The following is a 16647-nucleotide window of genomic DNA, read 5'->3' on the forward strand; positions in this document are numbered from 1 at the left end:
TTCAAATTTAGGTATAAAAAAAGAATTTGAAAGATTTCTAAATGTATGTTTTCACGACAGTTGGTCTAATAAATGTGTTCAGCACAGTTTAATGTGACATTATTCAGATGCGAGACATCACACTGTGACAGTAAATAGCTATTATTATCATTATCACCTACTAAAGACAACTCAACAACACATATAATTCACTAATAACTAGAATAAAAGACAAAAAATAATGATCCTTATGTCTCTTTAGGCGTCTCTTGTTATGACAAGCAGCAACAACAAGTACAATACTTTGGTTGGTTTTGCTGTGTATGTATTTAAAGAAGAACAATATACACTGGAGAAGTTAAGTGTTGCCATTCACAGATATTTACCTTGACGGCAAGAGAATTGTGAGAGAGAGGGAATTAGGAGACAATGACATTATTTTGTCCTATGGCAACTCAGGAAGGGGAGAGTGTGATGGAAAGATAACGACAAAGAGAGACGTGTGAGTGATAAGAACTGCTGTGACTGCAGAGTATGGAGAATAAATACAAGGAAGGAAGGACAGAGGTTGGTGAAAAGGGCGACGGATAACAGTGAGACAGATAACAAAGAAATACATATAAAAGACACATAAGGCACAATGAGGTATCATATGTCAGATCAGGTTATGTTTTAACAACGACGGTGAATAGAAATACAGCAGCTCTTACAGCGACACTGATAACAGGGATAGCAGTTTCCAGTGGTTTAAGGCTACAGTGCATGTCAGAGATCCATTTGGTCTTTGATGGTTTTGATGAAGCGTAATAACATAATAGCACGAGTTGCTATGGATACAAATCTACTATAGTTCATCCAAGCCACCAACCCTATAAGAAGATTAACCATGATTTGATACAGGAAGGATATGTCAAGTACTTTCTTACACAAAGCCATACAGAATGTTGTATCAAGTAGGAGGGAGAAAAAAAAAAAAGAAGAGGACTGGGTATTTAAATTAAAAGTCAGAACCAATTCAACATGGTCTGACTCAGACACAAAGCTGTGACCAGGTTTATAATCACTGTTTTCAAAGACAGGAAGGCTGAGAAAATCATGGATACAGGCAGGAAATGCAGAGGAGGGACAGCAACCTACGTCACGGTCCATCCACACCATTTCTAAAGCAGCGACCAGTCTATAGGTGCACAGGAAATCAGACACAAATGTGCCAATTGTAGCGTTGTTCCGGAGAATGTTGGACACTTTCTGCACATTAATGCAGTGTCAAAGTAAAAATATAACACTTGAACAGATGAAAAGTTGGTTGTTGGCACTTTTCCCATGTGGAGAGATTTTTCAATGTAAAATACAGGACTGTTATATTATGACTCCCTGTGTTTCTCACTATAGCATTGTTTTGTTTTTGTGTTGGTGGCGACAGTCCTGTGCTGCACACACAGAGTGATGCTTTTGCACTGAACACGATCGTGTCAAACAACTTTATACAGTTGAAAACACCAAGAAACACCCGGAAAACATTTGGAAGTGGATTTTATTGTTAAAAAAATAAAACCTGTTCTTGACCAACAGTCTTCATTAGTAAATTCTTAATTAATGTTATAACCTAACATTTAATAATGTTACTCAGGTTTTTGAGGTATTGATGCATTTATAAAGCTACTGGTAACACCCGTTAACACAGTAATAACAAGCGTATAACTTAAATATAACCTTTATTAATGCTCCTCATGAACCTAATTGTACAGCGTGTCATATATTTCTTGATAAAGACTTCAATAAAAATACACAATTTAATTAGTACAATTTATGATTATATCTATTAACCATCGTTAATGATCATTAATGCTCCAAGTGATCTTAGCAACCATACAGATACTAGACAGATACTATTTGTGGAACATGTTTCCTACTTTACAATAAGGGACATGAATAAAGGGTAATAATAATAATAATTTTGGCAGTAGTAGGTTTAAGTTCAGGTATTTAGCTGTGATTTAGGGTATCAGGCTATAAAAAGGAGTGTCCTAATTATGACTGCTGTATAAGAATGTGTGTGTATGGCATCTGTACGGCCGGAGTAGGATGTGTCAGATGCAGAGGTCCATTAAATGGTGAATGGTCTGTATTTATAAAGGACTCCACAGCTTTGCCATTGATTCATTCACTCAGCACAAATATTATGTGCAGCGCACTTTTGTATCGCTCATCTTTCATACCCATTCACACGCTGCTGGAGCCGGGAATTGAACCCACACCCTTCACGTTGAAAGATGACTCGCTGCTCTACCACTGCTCTACCGTGGCCCCGTTAACAGCACCCTGCAGCGTTAAGCCATTAGCCAATTTATACTTCTGCGTAAAGTGCTCTGCGTAGGCTACGTAGAGACTCTGCGTCGACGCAGAGACTGTCGAAGAGCCTCTGCGTCGTCTCCGTCTGCACGAAATATTTTTTAAGTGTCCGTCACTCCGTCAAGGGACAACGGAGACGGCAAGAGCTGCGATTGGTCCTCAGGACAGGCCGAGCGAAGCTGCTCTGTGCCGGCTCTCAGTGCGCTCCGGGCGTCCTGACAGAGGCGGAGCTGATCACCGCCGATAACGCCGCTGCCGAACTATAAATACGTCATATCTATACACACACAGCACATGTTTAGACCCTAAATGGCCAATTTCTCGCCTCAAATTATCTTAAAACTGCGTTCCGTCAAACAGAAAAGTGAGAAACGGCCACTGTTTCAACAACAACAGTCTTTCTCTCTCTTTCTTTCTCGGACGCCATTGCTCACTGTAGCCAGAAGCACAACAACCTTGCGCAGCGACCCCTACTGATCGGGCAGGAAATTGCAGCGAGTGTCCGTCACCACGACGTAGAAGTATAAATGCTCGAGGCGTCTCCGTGGTGACGCAGACGGATAACGCATACGCAGTCGGAGAAGTATAATGTGGCCTTTAGTGTCTAACTGGGACCAGTAGATACTGAGATACTGGCCATGACATGTTCTTTAGTTCCATCGCACACACACACACACAAGAGAAGTCAGGTCACAAGGCCTGAGCTATAAGATTGATAGAGGTAATATAATGTACCTTTACTGCCTTGTCAAATCAAAATTTACAACATGTTGTAGATCATGCATCCTTCACAGCTTCTCCTGGAACAAAACAAAACAAAACGACATTGGTCATTTGTTCAAACAACAGCCTGCAGCAACTTTTTGCTACCCTGAGATTTATGAGCGCCCTCTACAGAAAATTAAGCAAAAACATGTTATTGCCCTGTGTGTGTTAGACGAAAACAAAACAACACAACACACCGCCTTTTTTTCGAAGAAAGAAAGTCCTTGCAAGGACACGGGAGACTGAGAGTTGCTTTTGCTTTCCTGTAAACAGTAGCTCCTTTTACTGTGAGGAATAACCCAGTATTTTCTAGGGCAGCCACCTGAAAGTCACAGACTTGAATCATCAGTCAGAGACCCCCCGCAGTCACGTGTGCAGCGGACTTCTGGGTCATCTTGGTCCCCAAAACTAGCAGCAGAGTGAGCTTGCCCCACTTTCACACTGTGCTCCGGGTCAAGTCGTCCTGCCCGCTAGGTAAAGAGCTCTGCAATGAGCTGAGTCAGCAGAAAACCTGGACTCAACTGTCTGTCAGGCTTCAGCAAATACCCTCTGCTTTCTGCTTCAAATTTCTGTAAAAGATTTTTACAGCTCACAGCAGCATCATATGATGTAGTCTATGGCTTTTGTGTATATAAATACATTATATACAGTCAGCAAAATATGGAACTGTACATTTCTGACTCATCTGTTCATACACAAAGGCTTGGTGGAATAATACCCAGTTTTACAGTCAGGTATAGCAGTAGTTTGAGATATGTATTTTTAACCCTTTAACACATAAGCCTCATACTGTTTTTTTTCTGTTTTTTTTTTTTTTGCTTATTTTAACCATAAAAGTGCCAGAAAATGTCCTGTGAGTAAAAAACAAAAAGTATTATTGAGGAAAAAAACACCGTAGTTGTACACGAACACCAGATTTTGCATGTTAAATTAACATTTTTGAACACATTTAAAACTAGAAAAGCACTCGAAGAGCGCAGACCTCCGCCAAGTCAGCTCAGCCCCCCACAAAATAGCGATAAAAATAATAATATCGTGTACTTGTTCCTGGTTCCATTGCGGGCATTTCCTGAAAAATTTCATCCAAATCCGTCTGCTACTTTTTGAGTTATGTTGCTAACAGAAAAACAGACAGACCTTAGACCTCTTCCCTACTTCTCACCCGCCCCCGACCAACGCCCAAATCTGGCTGCACTCTCGTTATTTTGACACGGAATGGAGGAAATGAAGAGATGAGCTGAGAAAACACCTGCTTTCCATCCGCTACTGAGAGGGAGGGAGTTAATGGAGAGGAGGAGCGGAAGACCGAGAGGGCTGTTGGTGAGGAAGGGAGAGATGAAAAAGCTCCAGGGAAGACACAAGTCTAAGAGAGGAGCTGGAGCTCGGGTATGTGGTCGTGCGGGGGAAGTGTGAGTGAAGCAGAAAGAAAGTGGGGATAGTGAAAATGAGGGTAAAACTGAGGGAGCAAGAGACAGATTAGTGTTGGATGAAGAAAGACATATATTGATTTATAGCAAAGCATGGCTCCCCAGCTCTGTGAATGTAACACATTATTGTACATCATGAGATGTTTCTACACATGCATGAGAGACACATGTGCATTCATTTAGATACATTTGCCTTACAGCGAGAATGTTGATTTCATAGATACACTGTGCGTGTGCGTGTGTGTGTGCGTGTGTGTGTGTGTGTGTGTGTGTGTGTGTGTGTGTGTGTGTGTGTGTGTGTGTGTGTGTGTGTGTGTGTGTGTGTGTGTGTGTGTGTGTGCCCTTCACTTATTGCAGACAATGTTCTAGACTGAATTTTAAATAGGTAGATGTGTCATTTTGACCATTTTTCTTCACTCAATAAAGAAATGACAAATGTCAAATACAAATCAAAAGCATTTTCCAGCTTTGCCCCTTTATTATCGATAAAACTAGGTGAGAACTTGGTTGAGTCCATCTGCTGCAAAATAACTGATCACAACAAATGTGAGGAGAAAAACAACTCAAGTGCAATAAAAGACCAACCATTGATCAGGGAGGGGGAAAACAAATGGGTTAGTCCAAACTAAGTCAACATGGCATAAAGGGAGGTGGACAACAGCCTACAGCCTGAACCTTACAGCCACTCTAACCTTGTTTTAGAAACTCTCCTCTAAGATAAGACAACCTGGAAATATATGATAACATGACCAGCTGGGAGTGAGTCGTCAACACTAATGGTTAAGGACAGGGAAACTATTTTTACAGCAGTTAAAGGTGCATTATGCAATAAATCTAAAGCAACTGGCCATAAAATCCTCCTAATATGTCACAGACTCAGGAATAATGTTCATATAACAAACTGAACTCACCAACAAATATAGTACAACAAAAATATTTGCATTAAAAAATATATTTTTCGTAAGTTATACTTATGTTTTGAAATTATTTTTAGTTTTGGCATGAGGCGCCACCTACCGCAGTCTACCAATCATAGCAATCAGTAGAGTCTCAGCTGCTGAGCAACCATGGGTTGCCAGTTACGTAGCTACAATTGTTGTTTTTAAATCGTTGCCGACAGCGTTATACGCCAACCGCTCTGGCAGCCTCGACTCTGGAAGGGAGGGGTGGAGTGGGAGGCGGCTACGTCTCGCCGCAGTGTTTTGATTTTGAGTGTCGTAAACCATTTTTTGCCCCCACTGTTACAGATGGCACCTTTAAAATGTCAGGTTTGTGTGACAGTGAGCCACCAAGCTGAATGGAATTCAGCCAACACTCATTTTTTATCAATTAAAGGTCAAATGGAGAATAAACTTGAAATCATTATGATGATTACAAAGTCGGATTCAATTGAAGTTTCAAGGTTTTTTTAAATATAATTTTACTCATAAAACTTGACTGAAACACAGTAAGTCGGTGTAGGGCAGCGTAGTGCTTTTATTTCCATTGCAGGAAGTGACTTTTTGTCAATTTTTATTTTATTTTTTTCAATCCCAACGTCCTGTTTTTGTGGGAATGAAACATGCCTCTGAGAGCCACTGTCTGATGATTGAAGAACACAATTATCTCTGGAAATTAGTCTTTTTATTGGGTGAAGTGGCCCTTTAAACTTGTCCATTTCTGACTGCGAGGACAAAGAAAGGGCTCTTTGATGAGCTTTAGCTTTATTCAAATTAACTTTCATAGACTGAACTCTTAGGTCATTAGACAGTTTGTATGGGACCACAGTGACTGAATGCACCTTCACCTGATGTGATTTTGACCCTAGAAACATTAGCCAGCCTGAGTCTGGGACAGATATTATTAAACAGTGACAACAATCATGCAGCCAAGGATACACTGGTGCGTCTTCACTGGCAGAGAGAACCAGGCAAACAGCTGTAACATAGAATGTCTGGGGAAACAAACTCACAAAAACAAATAAATATAAATACATACCAGTTACACATGTACTCATTAAAGTGCAGTGCTATTAAAACATTATGGGCTGATATAACTAATGTTAACATTAAATCTTAATGGGAGATTTTAACATGACTCAGCATATTTAAGAGGTGGGGGATGACAAGTGCATTAAAGAAAGGCTTAATAATGTTTGTAATAAACCTGTATAAAAAGCCATTTCAGGACAAATCATGTAATTGGGTTGAGTTTATATTATAGGCCGTGTCAAGTGATAAAACTCCCCCGAGGTAGACGGAGAAACAGGATATTAATGAAACTGTTTGGTGAATTATTTTCTCTGCTTTCCTTCTTTTAACATCATCTCTTCTTTATCCCAGATGAAAGAGACCGATCGCCTCGACTCAGGCGAGATCAAATACGTTGCCTAGATCCACGTCTACAGCAGAACACATGGTGTGATATATTTGGTGTTCTTTTGGGAGAGTTGAGCACAAAAACATGTTTGGTTCAAGTGAGTGAAGCTTCATTTATTTAGCATGTATGTGTGTGTGGTTTATTGCAAAGGGAGGACTGTGGAGATGAAAAACATTCATTGACCCCCTCTGAAGAGTCTATTTTTATATTTTATACGTCTCTTTCTTCTGCCTCCTTCCCTCATTTACATAACCCTAAAATCCAATAAATCAAATCAAGTTGTAGAGGCCAGACTTGAATAATAATAAAGCAATTATTTTGGGGGGCTATTTATATTTTGATTTAAAATACTTTGTATTGGGCTTTATTATATTTTTTTATTTACTATTTTATGGCACTCGGTGAAAATAGAGCATATTCATAACTTCAGAAAATGAACTAACATATGAATAAATAATGAATTCAATCACACCCCCACCACTGCCCATAAGGATGTGTGACTGCAGGTGGGCTATTCAGGAAAGATTGCTTCCAACCAAATGAAAATGTGATTTTTTTTTTCTTTGCTTACAGCTTCTATAATTACACTTCATGTGCAATTACTGTGAAAAATGACAAAACATTGTTGACTCCAGCTCCTAATATTGAGCATTAGACTGAATATCTTCAGAATCTGAACACTCTGAACGTCATTCATGTCTTTTGTAACTCTAAAGTTTTAAAGCACTATTCACAGTAAGTGCAACGCAATTAAGTAAAACTATTACAAGAACAAGAAACAAAATGTCACTACAGGGAAGAAGGGTGCGAGTAAGGGCTGTGCAATTAATCAAAACAAAACAATTATTACAAAACAGGGGCTCTTTTATTCTGAAAATAACACCTTTGAATGTAACAGTGGGTGTCTGACTTACTGTCCCGCTAGGCATCTGGCAAGTGTGGCAAAAATAAGTGGAAAGCGGAGTAAAGGTATATTTAATAAAGAATCATTTTATGATATTTCATTATTTTTATTTTATTCTTAGTTTAAGGGAAATTCAAACTTTCTTGTTCAAAGTCACTGTTTTGATGTGCTATCAATTCCATTTGTTGAAGTTCAAGTTGAGTCATTGTTTGAAATAATCGTACTTTCGATTATGACCCAAATAATCATCAATAATCATCTTTTTATATATATATATATATATTATATATATATAAATAATCGAGCAATGTGAGAATACTGCATTGTAGAGCTGGTGCTCAGTCATTTTACATCATAAAAAGGAGAAAGAAACATAAAGCCAGTGAAGAACCACTTCACCAATTCATTACGTACGACAGGATAATCTGTATTTCAGTTTTCGGTTTTGTGAGGTAAGATTTGTGCAAGGTCCTGTTTGTTCGTGAACAACACATTTTCTTATTTTATTAACTTTAATATCACGTTATCAAGAACAGGCATCATGATTGGTTACATGTTAGTAGTAAGTAGTAAGTATAGTTATGAAAAAGAACATGATTTCTGAGCGTTTTAAATTTGTTTTCAACCAGTTTACCTCAGACTTGCACTGAAATTAGGTTACAACACAAATAACACTGATTACAATTATTTCCGTAAATGATTAATATTAATATGTCGTTTATTTTCCTAATGGTTTCGTTCCAGAAAATGTCTGAAAACGTTAGTTGATATAGTTGACGATTCATTTAGTAATCGATTAATAATCGAGTAATTGTTTCAGCTCTACACGTGTCCAAACGGGATAAATAAAATACTAAACTTCAGAGGCAAAATAAGGCAAAAGGAAAAAGAAAAGGCCCACATCTTTGAGTCCAAGACATAGAAATTGAAAATAAATGTGGTAACATTGCAGCAGGACATCCAGAGGATGTCAAATGTCAATGTCAAAGCATGACAGGGTGGTATATTGACAGGAGAAGTGTCAGAGGTCACAGGAGAGAGGAGTCACTGTTGCTGTGGTAACGAGCATCGCTCCTGACCAGCCGCCAAAGACAAAGGCAGACAGGGCGGAGGACGATAACAGCGTTTGTTAAGACCAATATAGACACAGAGGAGAAAGTGTGATATGCAGGGGATGTCACTAATGAGAGAGAAGAGTGAATGAAAACAAACCAGAGGAGGAGGAGGCAGGAAAAAATAAGGCAGCGTCCATGAGTGTTAAACTGTTGCCTTCGCTTGGCTTAGTTTCAACACTCAGTTTTCCCAGCTCTCTATTAGGAGAATGAACAGCTGTTCAGTTTGACCCCCTGCACTCTGTAAATACGAACTCAACTGTCAGAGTCAGGCAAAGCATGGGCAGCAGAGACGGGAAAGTAAAAAGCAGCGAGGGAAACCGACACACGGAGAGAAGCAGTCGGAGAGATTAAGAGAATAACAGAGCAGAGTGGAAACAAGTCTAAACAACAACAAACATGAACCACATCGGTATCTTTCAAACCAGGACAACACCGTTTGTCTGTGCTTTCTAAAACATTATGTGATCATTATAATAAAAACCTGCAAATGTATCTATCTGTTTATTTTATTCATCAATGCTGTTCCAAAGGTCAGATTATGACCAGATTATTTTCAGATACCTCTCTTATGTCTGTATGTTTTAAGATCATGTATTTATTTATTTATTTGTTTATTTCGGGCATGACAGTTAAATCAACATCATCAGATCATCAGTTTAATTCATACACATGACACGCACTAGTCCCACCCCCATTACCCCAGAATACATGTTTCTTCTTTCTTCTTTTTTTTTTTTTTTCTACTTTTGACAGTTTGACGTAACATGTTTCAGCAGCAGAAGCATCAGGGCTGTAGTCCAGCTCAGGACAGTCAACAGTCTCGACTTGTTGCCTAGGACGTAACAACGTCACAAAGTGGTATGATCATGATCACAGCCAAAAAGAACCACGAGCATGTGCAAGAAATGGGATAAAAACAGCAGTTTGTTAATGCTACACACTGTGCATCCTTTCCTTCTGACACAACATTTCAGCAGAGAGAAACCTCTGAGAAAGCTTTACAAAGTGAACAGAAACAAGGCTGAAAAGAAGCTAGATAAATATGTTTGACTCAAACACACCAAAACACCTTGACATGAATAACTGTCATAAGGTACAGATGCATTAAATATATCCATCTGCATAATCCAATAACACACTTACACACACAAAGCACAAGACAAGCAGGACTGAGGAGAAAAGACAGTCCTTTTACATACCAAAACCACAATCCCCTGCAATCCACTGCATATACATACACCCTCGCCATAAGAGGTAATCTAATCCAAACGGCAGCTTCGTAACGGGGGCTGATCATTAACGCAAACACTCAGCGACCACTCAAATGTAAACCCTGCAGCTACAGTACACATCACCAGTTAAACCAAATCCCTTCTGTTGGAACAAAATCCAATCACAATACCCCAACCTCAGCACACTTAACCTCATTGATTCAGGCTTTCGCCGAAACACTTCCTGTAAACACACGGGTTGTCTTGTCTCATTGCACATGGGAATACACATACACAGTTTTTGTTTTTTTTGTTTTTTTAAAGCACTTGTTCTTAGTTTGTAGGGAAAACCTGGTCCATGATGGGAGACTTGCAACAAGCTCTCTCCATAAGGGCCCACACTGGACAACACTCCTGTGACACTGTGCTGTATTATTTTTGCAAATACTGAAAGCTTACAACAAAAGCAAGGGCAATAGTCGAGGTAAGCTCGAGAGAAAATGAGGAGACCAAAAAAAAAAGACATGGATTAAAAAGACAGTTATATTAATTCAACTCCTGAAAGGACATGCAAATACAGCAAACTGATACACAATGTTCAAAGTGACATGAAGAGATAGCGAGAGAGTCGGAGAAGGACTGACTAATGCACACCCACACTTTGTGCTATGGACTGTTTGAGCATCTGTACTAAACACCCACAGCAACTGTTAACATGCAGGTGCGCCTACATGTAACTGTCCATACAATACACAATATATGCAATTTGCCAGCCTGCCTCTGCAATAATTGAGGAAAATTACATTAAGTTCAGTCGCGGAAGAATAGACGAGCATTGAAAGCACATGATTTTGACACCACCTTATTAAATCCACTTTTCAGACATGGTTTCTTCCAATTCTTAAAATGGGTTTAGATGGTGTTTGTATCATCGTTGTAGTGACACTGATTTTCCCTACGAGGGCATTGAATTCAAGGAGGAAAAATTACAAATTTAAATTTGCAAGGTGCATTCACATGAGAGGAGTGTTGGCCATTAAAACCCACAATAACTCATCTCTTTGCCACTTGGGAGCAAACAAACAAACAAACAAACAAACAAAAGTCTTGAGGCACAACCAGCTTTGTTGTTTTCTCAGATCATCGAGATTGGAATGATGTGACTGAAGGTCGATGTTCTACATGAGCAATCCGTCAGTGAGTTCAACTCATGTGTATGGAATGCTCAGGCACGTCTTGAATAAACCTGTAACAGATCTTTTTCACAGCAGCTAATTGTCGACTAGAGCTGCAACTAATGATTATTTTTCATAATCGATTAATCAGTCGATCATGATAATCAACTCATTGGTTTAAAACAAGATTTCTGATTGTTTCAGCTTCTTAAATGTAAATATGTTCTGGTTTTTTGCTCCACATAACAAAGAAATCATTGAAACTGAATCATTTTGGTTTTGTGGACCAAACAAGACATCATCATTTCCAGGTTCTCTGACATTTTATGGGCCAAACGATTACTGGATAAATCAAGAAAATAACACTGGGTTGTAAAAAAAAAAAATGTGTACCTTTTATGGTTAAAATAATGATAAAAAAAACTGTCCAGAGAGACATTTGGAGGCTTAGGTGTTAAAAGGTTAATACAACCAGGGCCGTGCTATAGTTCAAGTGTAAAGCCCAATTTATACTCCTGCGTAAAGTGCTCTGCGTAGGCTACGCAGAGTCCTCTGCGTAGCCTACGTAGAACCGACGCAGAACCTGTCAAAGAGCCTCTGCGTCGTCTCTGGGTGCACGGAATATTTTTTAAGTGTCCGTCACTCCGTCAAGGAACAACGGAGACGGCAAGAGCTGCGATTGGTCCTCAGGACAGGCCGAGCGAAGCTGCTCTGTGCAGGCTCACAGTGAGCACCGAGCGTCCACAGAAGGCGGAGCTAAACACCGCCGACTTCGTCGCTGCCGAACTATAAATACGTCATATCTTAACACACACAGCACATGTTTAGACTCTAAATGGCCAATTTCTCGCCTCAAATTATCTTTAAACTGCGTTCCGGGACACAGAAAAGTGACAAACGGCCGCTGTTTCAACAACAACAGTCTTTCTCCCTCGGACGCCATTGCTCACTGTAGCCAAAAGCACAACAACCTTGCGCAGCGACCCCTACTGATCGGGCGGGAAATTGCAGCGCCTATCCGTCACGACGCAGAAGTATAAAGGCTCGAGTGGTCTACGTGGTGACGCAGACGGATAACGCATTACGCAGTCGGAGAAGTATAATGTGGCCTTAAGGGTAGGTCACACTAAATACCCGTTTGACCTCTTTTAACATCCAGCAGCAACAGAGCAACCATATCTTTTATACAGAGCTAACTTTTATGTTTTCTGTCCATGTGGGAATGTCCAGAATCCACTCTTCTTTCTTCTTTTAGGCTTAGATTTTGTTCTCTACCGACTCTGCAGGGAAAACGGTCTTATGCTGCTAAGTGCTCCACAAGTCTCGACTGTGTCTGTCGGCTATTTTGTGTTGAGCAGGTCGTGTGCAGTGACAGTCCCCCCCCACTGGAGACAGCTCATTACTGTAGCCAAAAAGGACACAATGAGAGTCGTGAGAGTAAAGTCGTCAAGCCCCAAGCTTCATTGTGGGGACTGAACTCACTAAAAGGTTTTTATGAATGTTATGAATGTTGTTCATTTGACTTTGTCAATTTTGCTGTCAAAAAATATTGATTACAACCACCAGAGGAGACGTAGGAGCTAAAATTATGATACTGGTGTAAAATATGCTGTGCCCTTGTGCAAAAAAAATATGATATATGATACACACAGCATGCAAACACTGATATATATATATATATATATAGGGTAAGGGATTACTAACAGTGAGGGATTAAAATCACTTTACACATGCTATATGTTAAGATTCTGCATGCCAGAAAGAAGGTAGAAGATAAAAACATCAGAAAGTGAAAAAAGAGACAGAGCCCAGTAAAAGAATTTTGAGCAAGAGAGGCAGAGGAAGAGGAAGAGGAGAGCAGGGGGAGCATAGGAAAGAGCTGTCAAAACACAGAGAGACTGACACACAGTAAGATAGAGTAAGATAAAGAAAATGAATCATCCTGTATCCTCTGTGCAAAAAAAAAAAAAAAAGATCCCTCTGCGATTTGTCCTGCAGCTCAGTCTCAGTTTGCTGTGGAAACTGTATAAACTGTGCTCACACTTGTTTAGTGTCCACAGTTACCAAGGATGTGGAATAAATCTGTCGCACCGTCTTGCAGCAACAGTGTCTGCGTTTGCGCTTCATTGTTTATATTCCCCCCCCCCTCAATGTCTAGGACTGTGATGCCGACACCAAAATTAATGACCCACTAGCTGCGGTGAAACCCTTCTCCAGTGATGACACAAGCTGTCAAAACTTCCTTGATAGATGTCTCGTTTGTGCAGCCGCTTACGTGTCAAGTGAGATATTTCGGGAACACGATAACTTACATTGTTGGGCGACACGGTGAGAACACTCCTGCTCTTCCTCATCTTTCCTCAAGTATCTCCTGTGCTGCTCGACTGAAACAGCTTCACATGCACACCTGAAACACACAAATATGGAAAAGGGCTTGTAACACATGATACAATACCATATGAAATAAGACATGCGATACATGTCACAAAATCTCTGTCATAAACAATATTTTGCAAGACAATAACATGACTGACTCAACATTTCAAAATAGTGTTTTCCCATTAACGTCCTACTTTCTGTGATAAACGTTAATATAAGGAAGCATGATATCGTTTTGCTGGTTAGTCAAATTGCAGTTATCTAAATTGAAATATCTATACTATCCGCTCATCCTAAGTAAATCATTAATTGCAACAACTTGAAATGCAGTTAGACTTGATGGCATTGATGGCTCCACTAGCATTATTGGCCATAGAAATCGTTATCGGTCAGTATCGGTATTGGTCAGTATCATATAGTTCAGTATCGTACGAGCCAGTATCGTTATTGGTCAATTTTGGTCAGTATCATTATCGGTCAGTATCGTTATCTGTTAGTATCACTATCGGTCTGTATCGTTATCGATCAGTATCGTATCGGCCAGTATTGGTCAGGATCGCATCGGTCAGTATCATTTTCGGTCAGTTTCGGTATCGGTCAGTATCATATAGTTCAGTATCGTATCAGCCAGTATCGTTATTGGTCAATTTTGGTCAGTATCATTATCGGTTAGTATCACTATCGGTCTGTATCGTTATCGATCAGTATCGTATCGGCCAGTATTGGTCAGTATCGCATTGGTCAGTTTCGGTATCGGTCAGTATCATATAGTTCAGTATTGTATCAGCCAGTATCGTTATTGGTCAATTTCGGTCAGTATCGTTATCGGTTAGTATCACTATTGGTCTGTATCGTTATCGATCAGTATCGTATCGGCCAGTATTGGTATTGGTCAGTATCGCATCGGTCAGTATCATTTTCGGTCAGTTTCGCTATCGGTCAGTATCATATAGTTCCGTATCGTATCAGCCGGTATCGTTATTGGTCAGTTTCAGTCAGTATCATTATCAGCCAGTATCGTTATCAGTTAGTATCACTATCGGTCTGTATCGGTATCAGTCACTATCAGTATTGGTGTGAAACTGGTCAAAATCACTGAACAGATAAAAATATAAAATACAATACAACACATTATAAAGATCCCATATATCGCATGTATCACTGTGCAGACCATAAAAATGTAAATAAAAATCAGCAAAAGCATTTTAGCTGAGTCAATAATGGCAGCAGTGTGAGGTCCATGATTAGCTTCAGTTACCCTTTTACCTTTGTGGACACAAATGTCTCTTTTTCCATTAGTACACAGACAACATTTTCACCATTTCCCTCTTAGTTATAACCTAAAGAATTTAAAAAAAATTGGGGAGCATTTTGGATTTTTTGAGGGGAATAAATCACTTGACTATGCTGTATAGCTACTCTGTGTGTGACTCGTCTTACCATTTGGATACGATAATATGTTGATTCTGTGACATGATCAAAAGTCTTTTCATGCCCTTGAAGCAGATGGGCATATTTCAGCTTGAACAGACAGGACAACACTCAGAGGAGACATCACCGTTACATAAAACCATCCTTACAACGCTGTAACGCCGTTAAAGAAGATCAAAGCACATGCAGTTTTTTTAATAAAAGTGCCCTTATCACACTGAGCACCTTTGACAGATATGAATGTTCATTAAAATGTTCTTACACCGTGTCATTTGTCGAACCTTTGCAGCTAAGCAGAAAGGTAACCTTAACTGCAGGCTGCAATTAGAAATAATTCCCACAGGGTAATTTCGACAACGAAAGAGCGAGTGTGCAAACATTTTACAATAATATGAGACTTGTGATGTATAATCACGTTCCCCAAGTTGCATTATTATGGCAACAGCATTTCTCCAATATCAATATACATATTTGGGGGAAACTAGAAGTATGAGGTGTTTCTTTCTTTCTCTTTGAAACATATTCCAGAGACCAAACTTTGCACTTCAACAAAAATGTGTGTTGTGTTGTGCCCTCATCACACTTAGAGATTTAAGACATTTCTTGAGATGAGCTCATTTAGCTGGATGCTTAAATGGCATAAATGACAAATTCATATGAATTTCATGGAGGCCATTATCAGTGGTAAGAGTCCTCTAGTGAGACTGCAATCAGTTCCAGTTATCATCATTAGCAGATAATGAGTGGTTACAGAGGACATTTGTGTTTTTTCGCACATGTGAAAAGTGAGCACTCGACAGCACAGATGAAGAAGGCAGTTTGTAAACGTAGATTAGCGCTGTAACCGCGGGGAACAAGGTTGCGCGTGTGTGTGTGTATGTGTTTTTTGTAGCATCCTAATTAACATTACTTTTGCCTAATTACCAGTATTAGAGTAGACAGGCGTGAAGAGGGAAGTCGAGCAAAACTTAACCAAAATCATAAACGAGACAAGCGAGCATGTTCTCTGCATGAAAACAAAGTGCTTGAAGAGTCTTTGTACACGTGTTTAATGGCTCGGAAATAACATCGCCGTGACACAAACATCATCGGTAATCAGACTGAACAACTGTTGCCGAGTAAAATAGCCCAGCGGTTTTGTGAAAAGACGGCGCTCTATGCAACAGCACCCCTATGGTTTGAAGTGTAATCTCCTGATACAGAGGGATGACAAAGCAAAGCATGTCTGGTTTCACTCATGTTGGCAAAGAATAGAAATTTGAGGAGACACTGGGCATACTTCAATATCCAGTGTGTATTTAGGGAGTTTATAGCCGCACACATGTTTGTGCAAGTGCATAATTGCTTAAAATGAAAAGTGTTTTATACAGTAATTTAACAATAAGCTTTCACATGTAACCTACTTTAGGCAAGGGCCTTTCTAGTGGCAAGACCTCACATTTTGAGGTGAAGTTTATGATGAAAACAGTCCTTTTGGTTTGCAAAAGCCACTGAGGTTCCCTGCGTTCAAGAGGCTTCCTTCTGGTCGCAGGCTACGGTGTCCGACTTGCA

The 16647-nt window shown here is 39.7% G+C and overlaps 1 protein-coding gene across 1 annotated transcript in view; it reads right to left on the minus strand.

Annotated features, from left to right (window-relative positions):
* Nucleotides 1-13640, minus strand: part of pde4ba (phosphodiesterase 4B, cAMP-specific a) — a gene marked incomplete at both ends in the record, with an annotated part of 141656 nt that extends 128016 nt beyond the window's left edge. Inside the window, one exon of the mRNA XM_083887613.1 lies at nt 13599-13640. Coding sequence (XP_083743739.1) covers nt 13599-13640 — 42 coding nt within the window. The remainder of the gene's footprint in view (nt 1-13598) is intronic.
* Nucleotides 13641-16647: the final 3007 nt, after the last annotated feature.

Source organism: Microchirus variegatus, assembly GCF_963457635.1.
Source record: "Microchirus variegatus genome assembly, chromosome: 4".
NCBI classification, from domain to species: Eukaryota; Metazoa; Chordata; class Actinopteri; order Pleuronectiformes; family Soleidae; genus Microchirus; species Microchirus variegatus.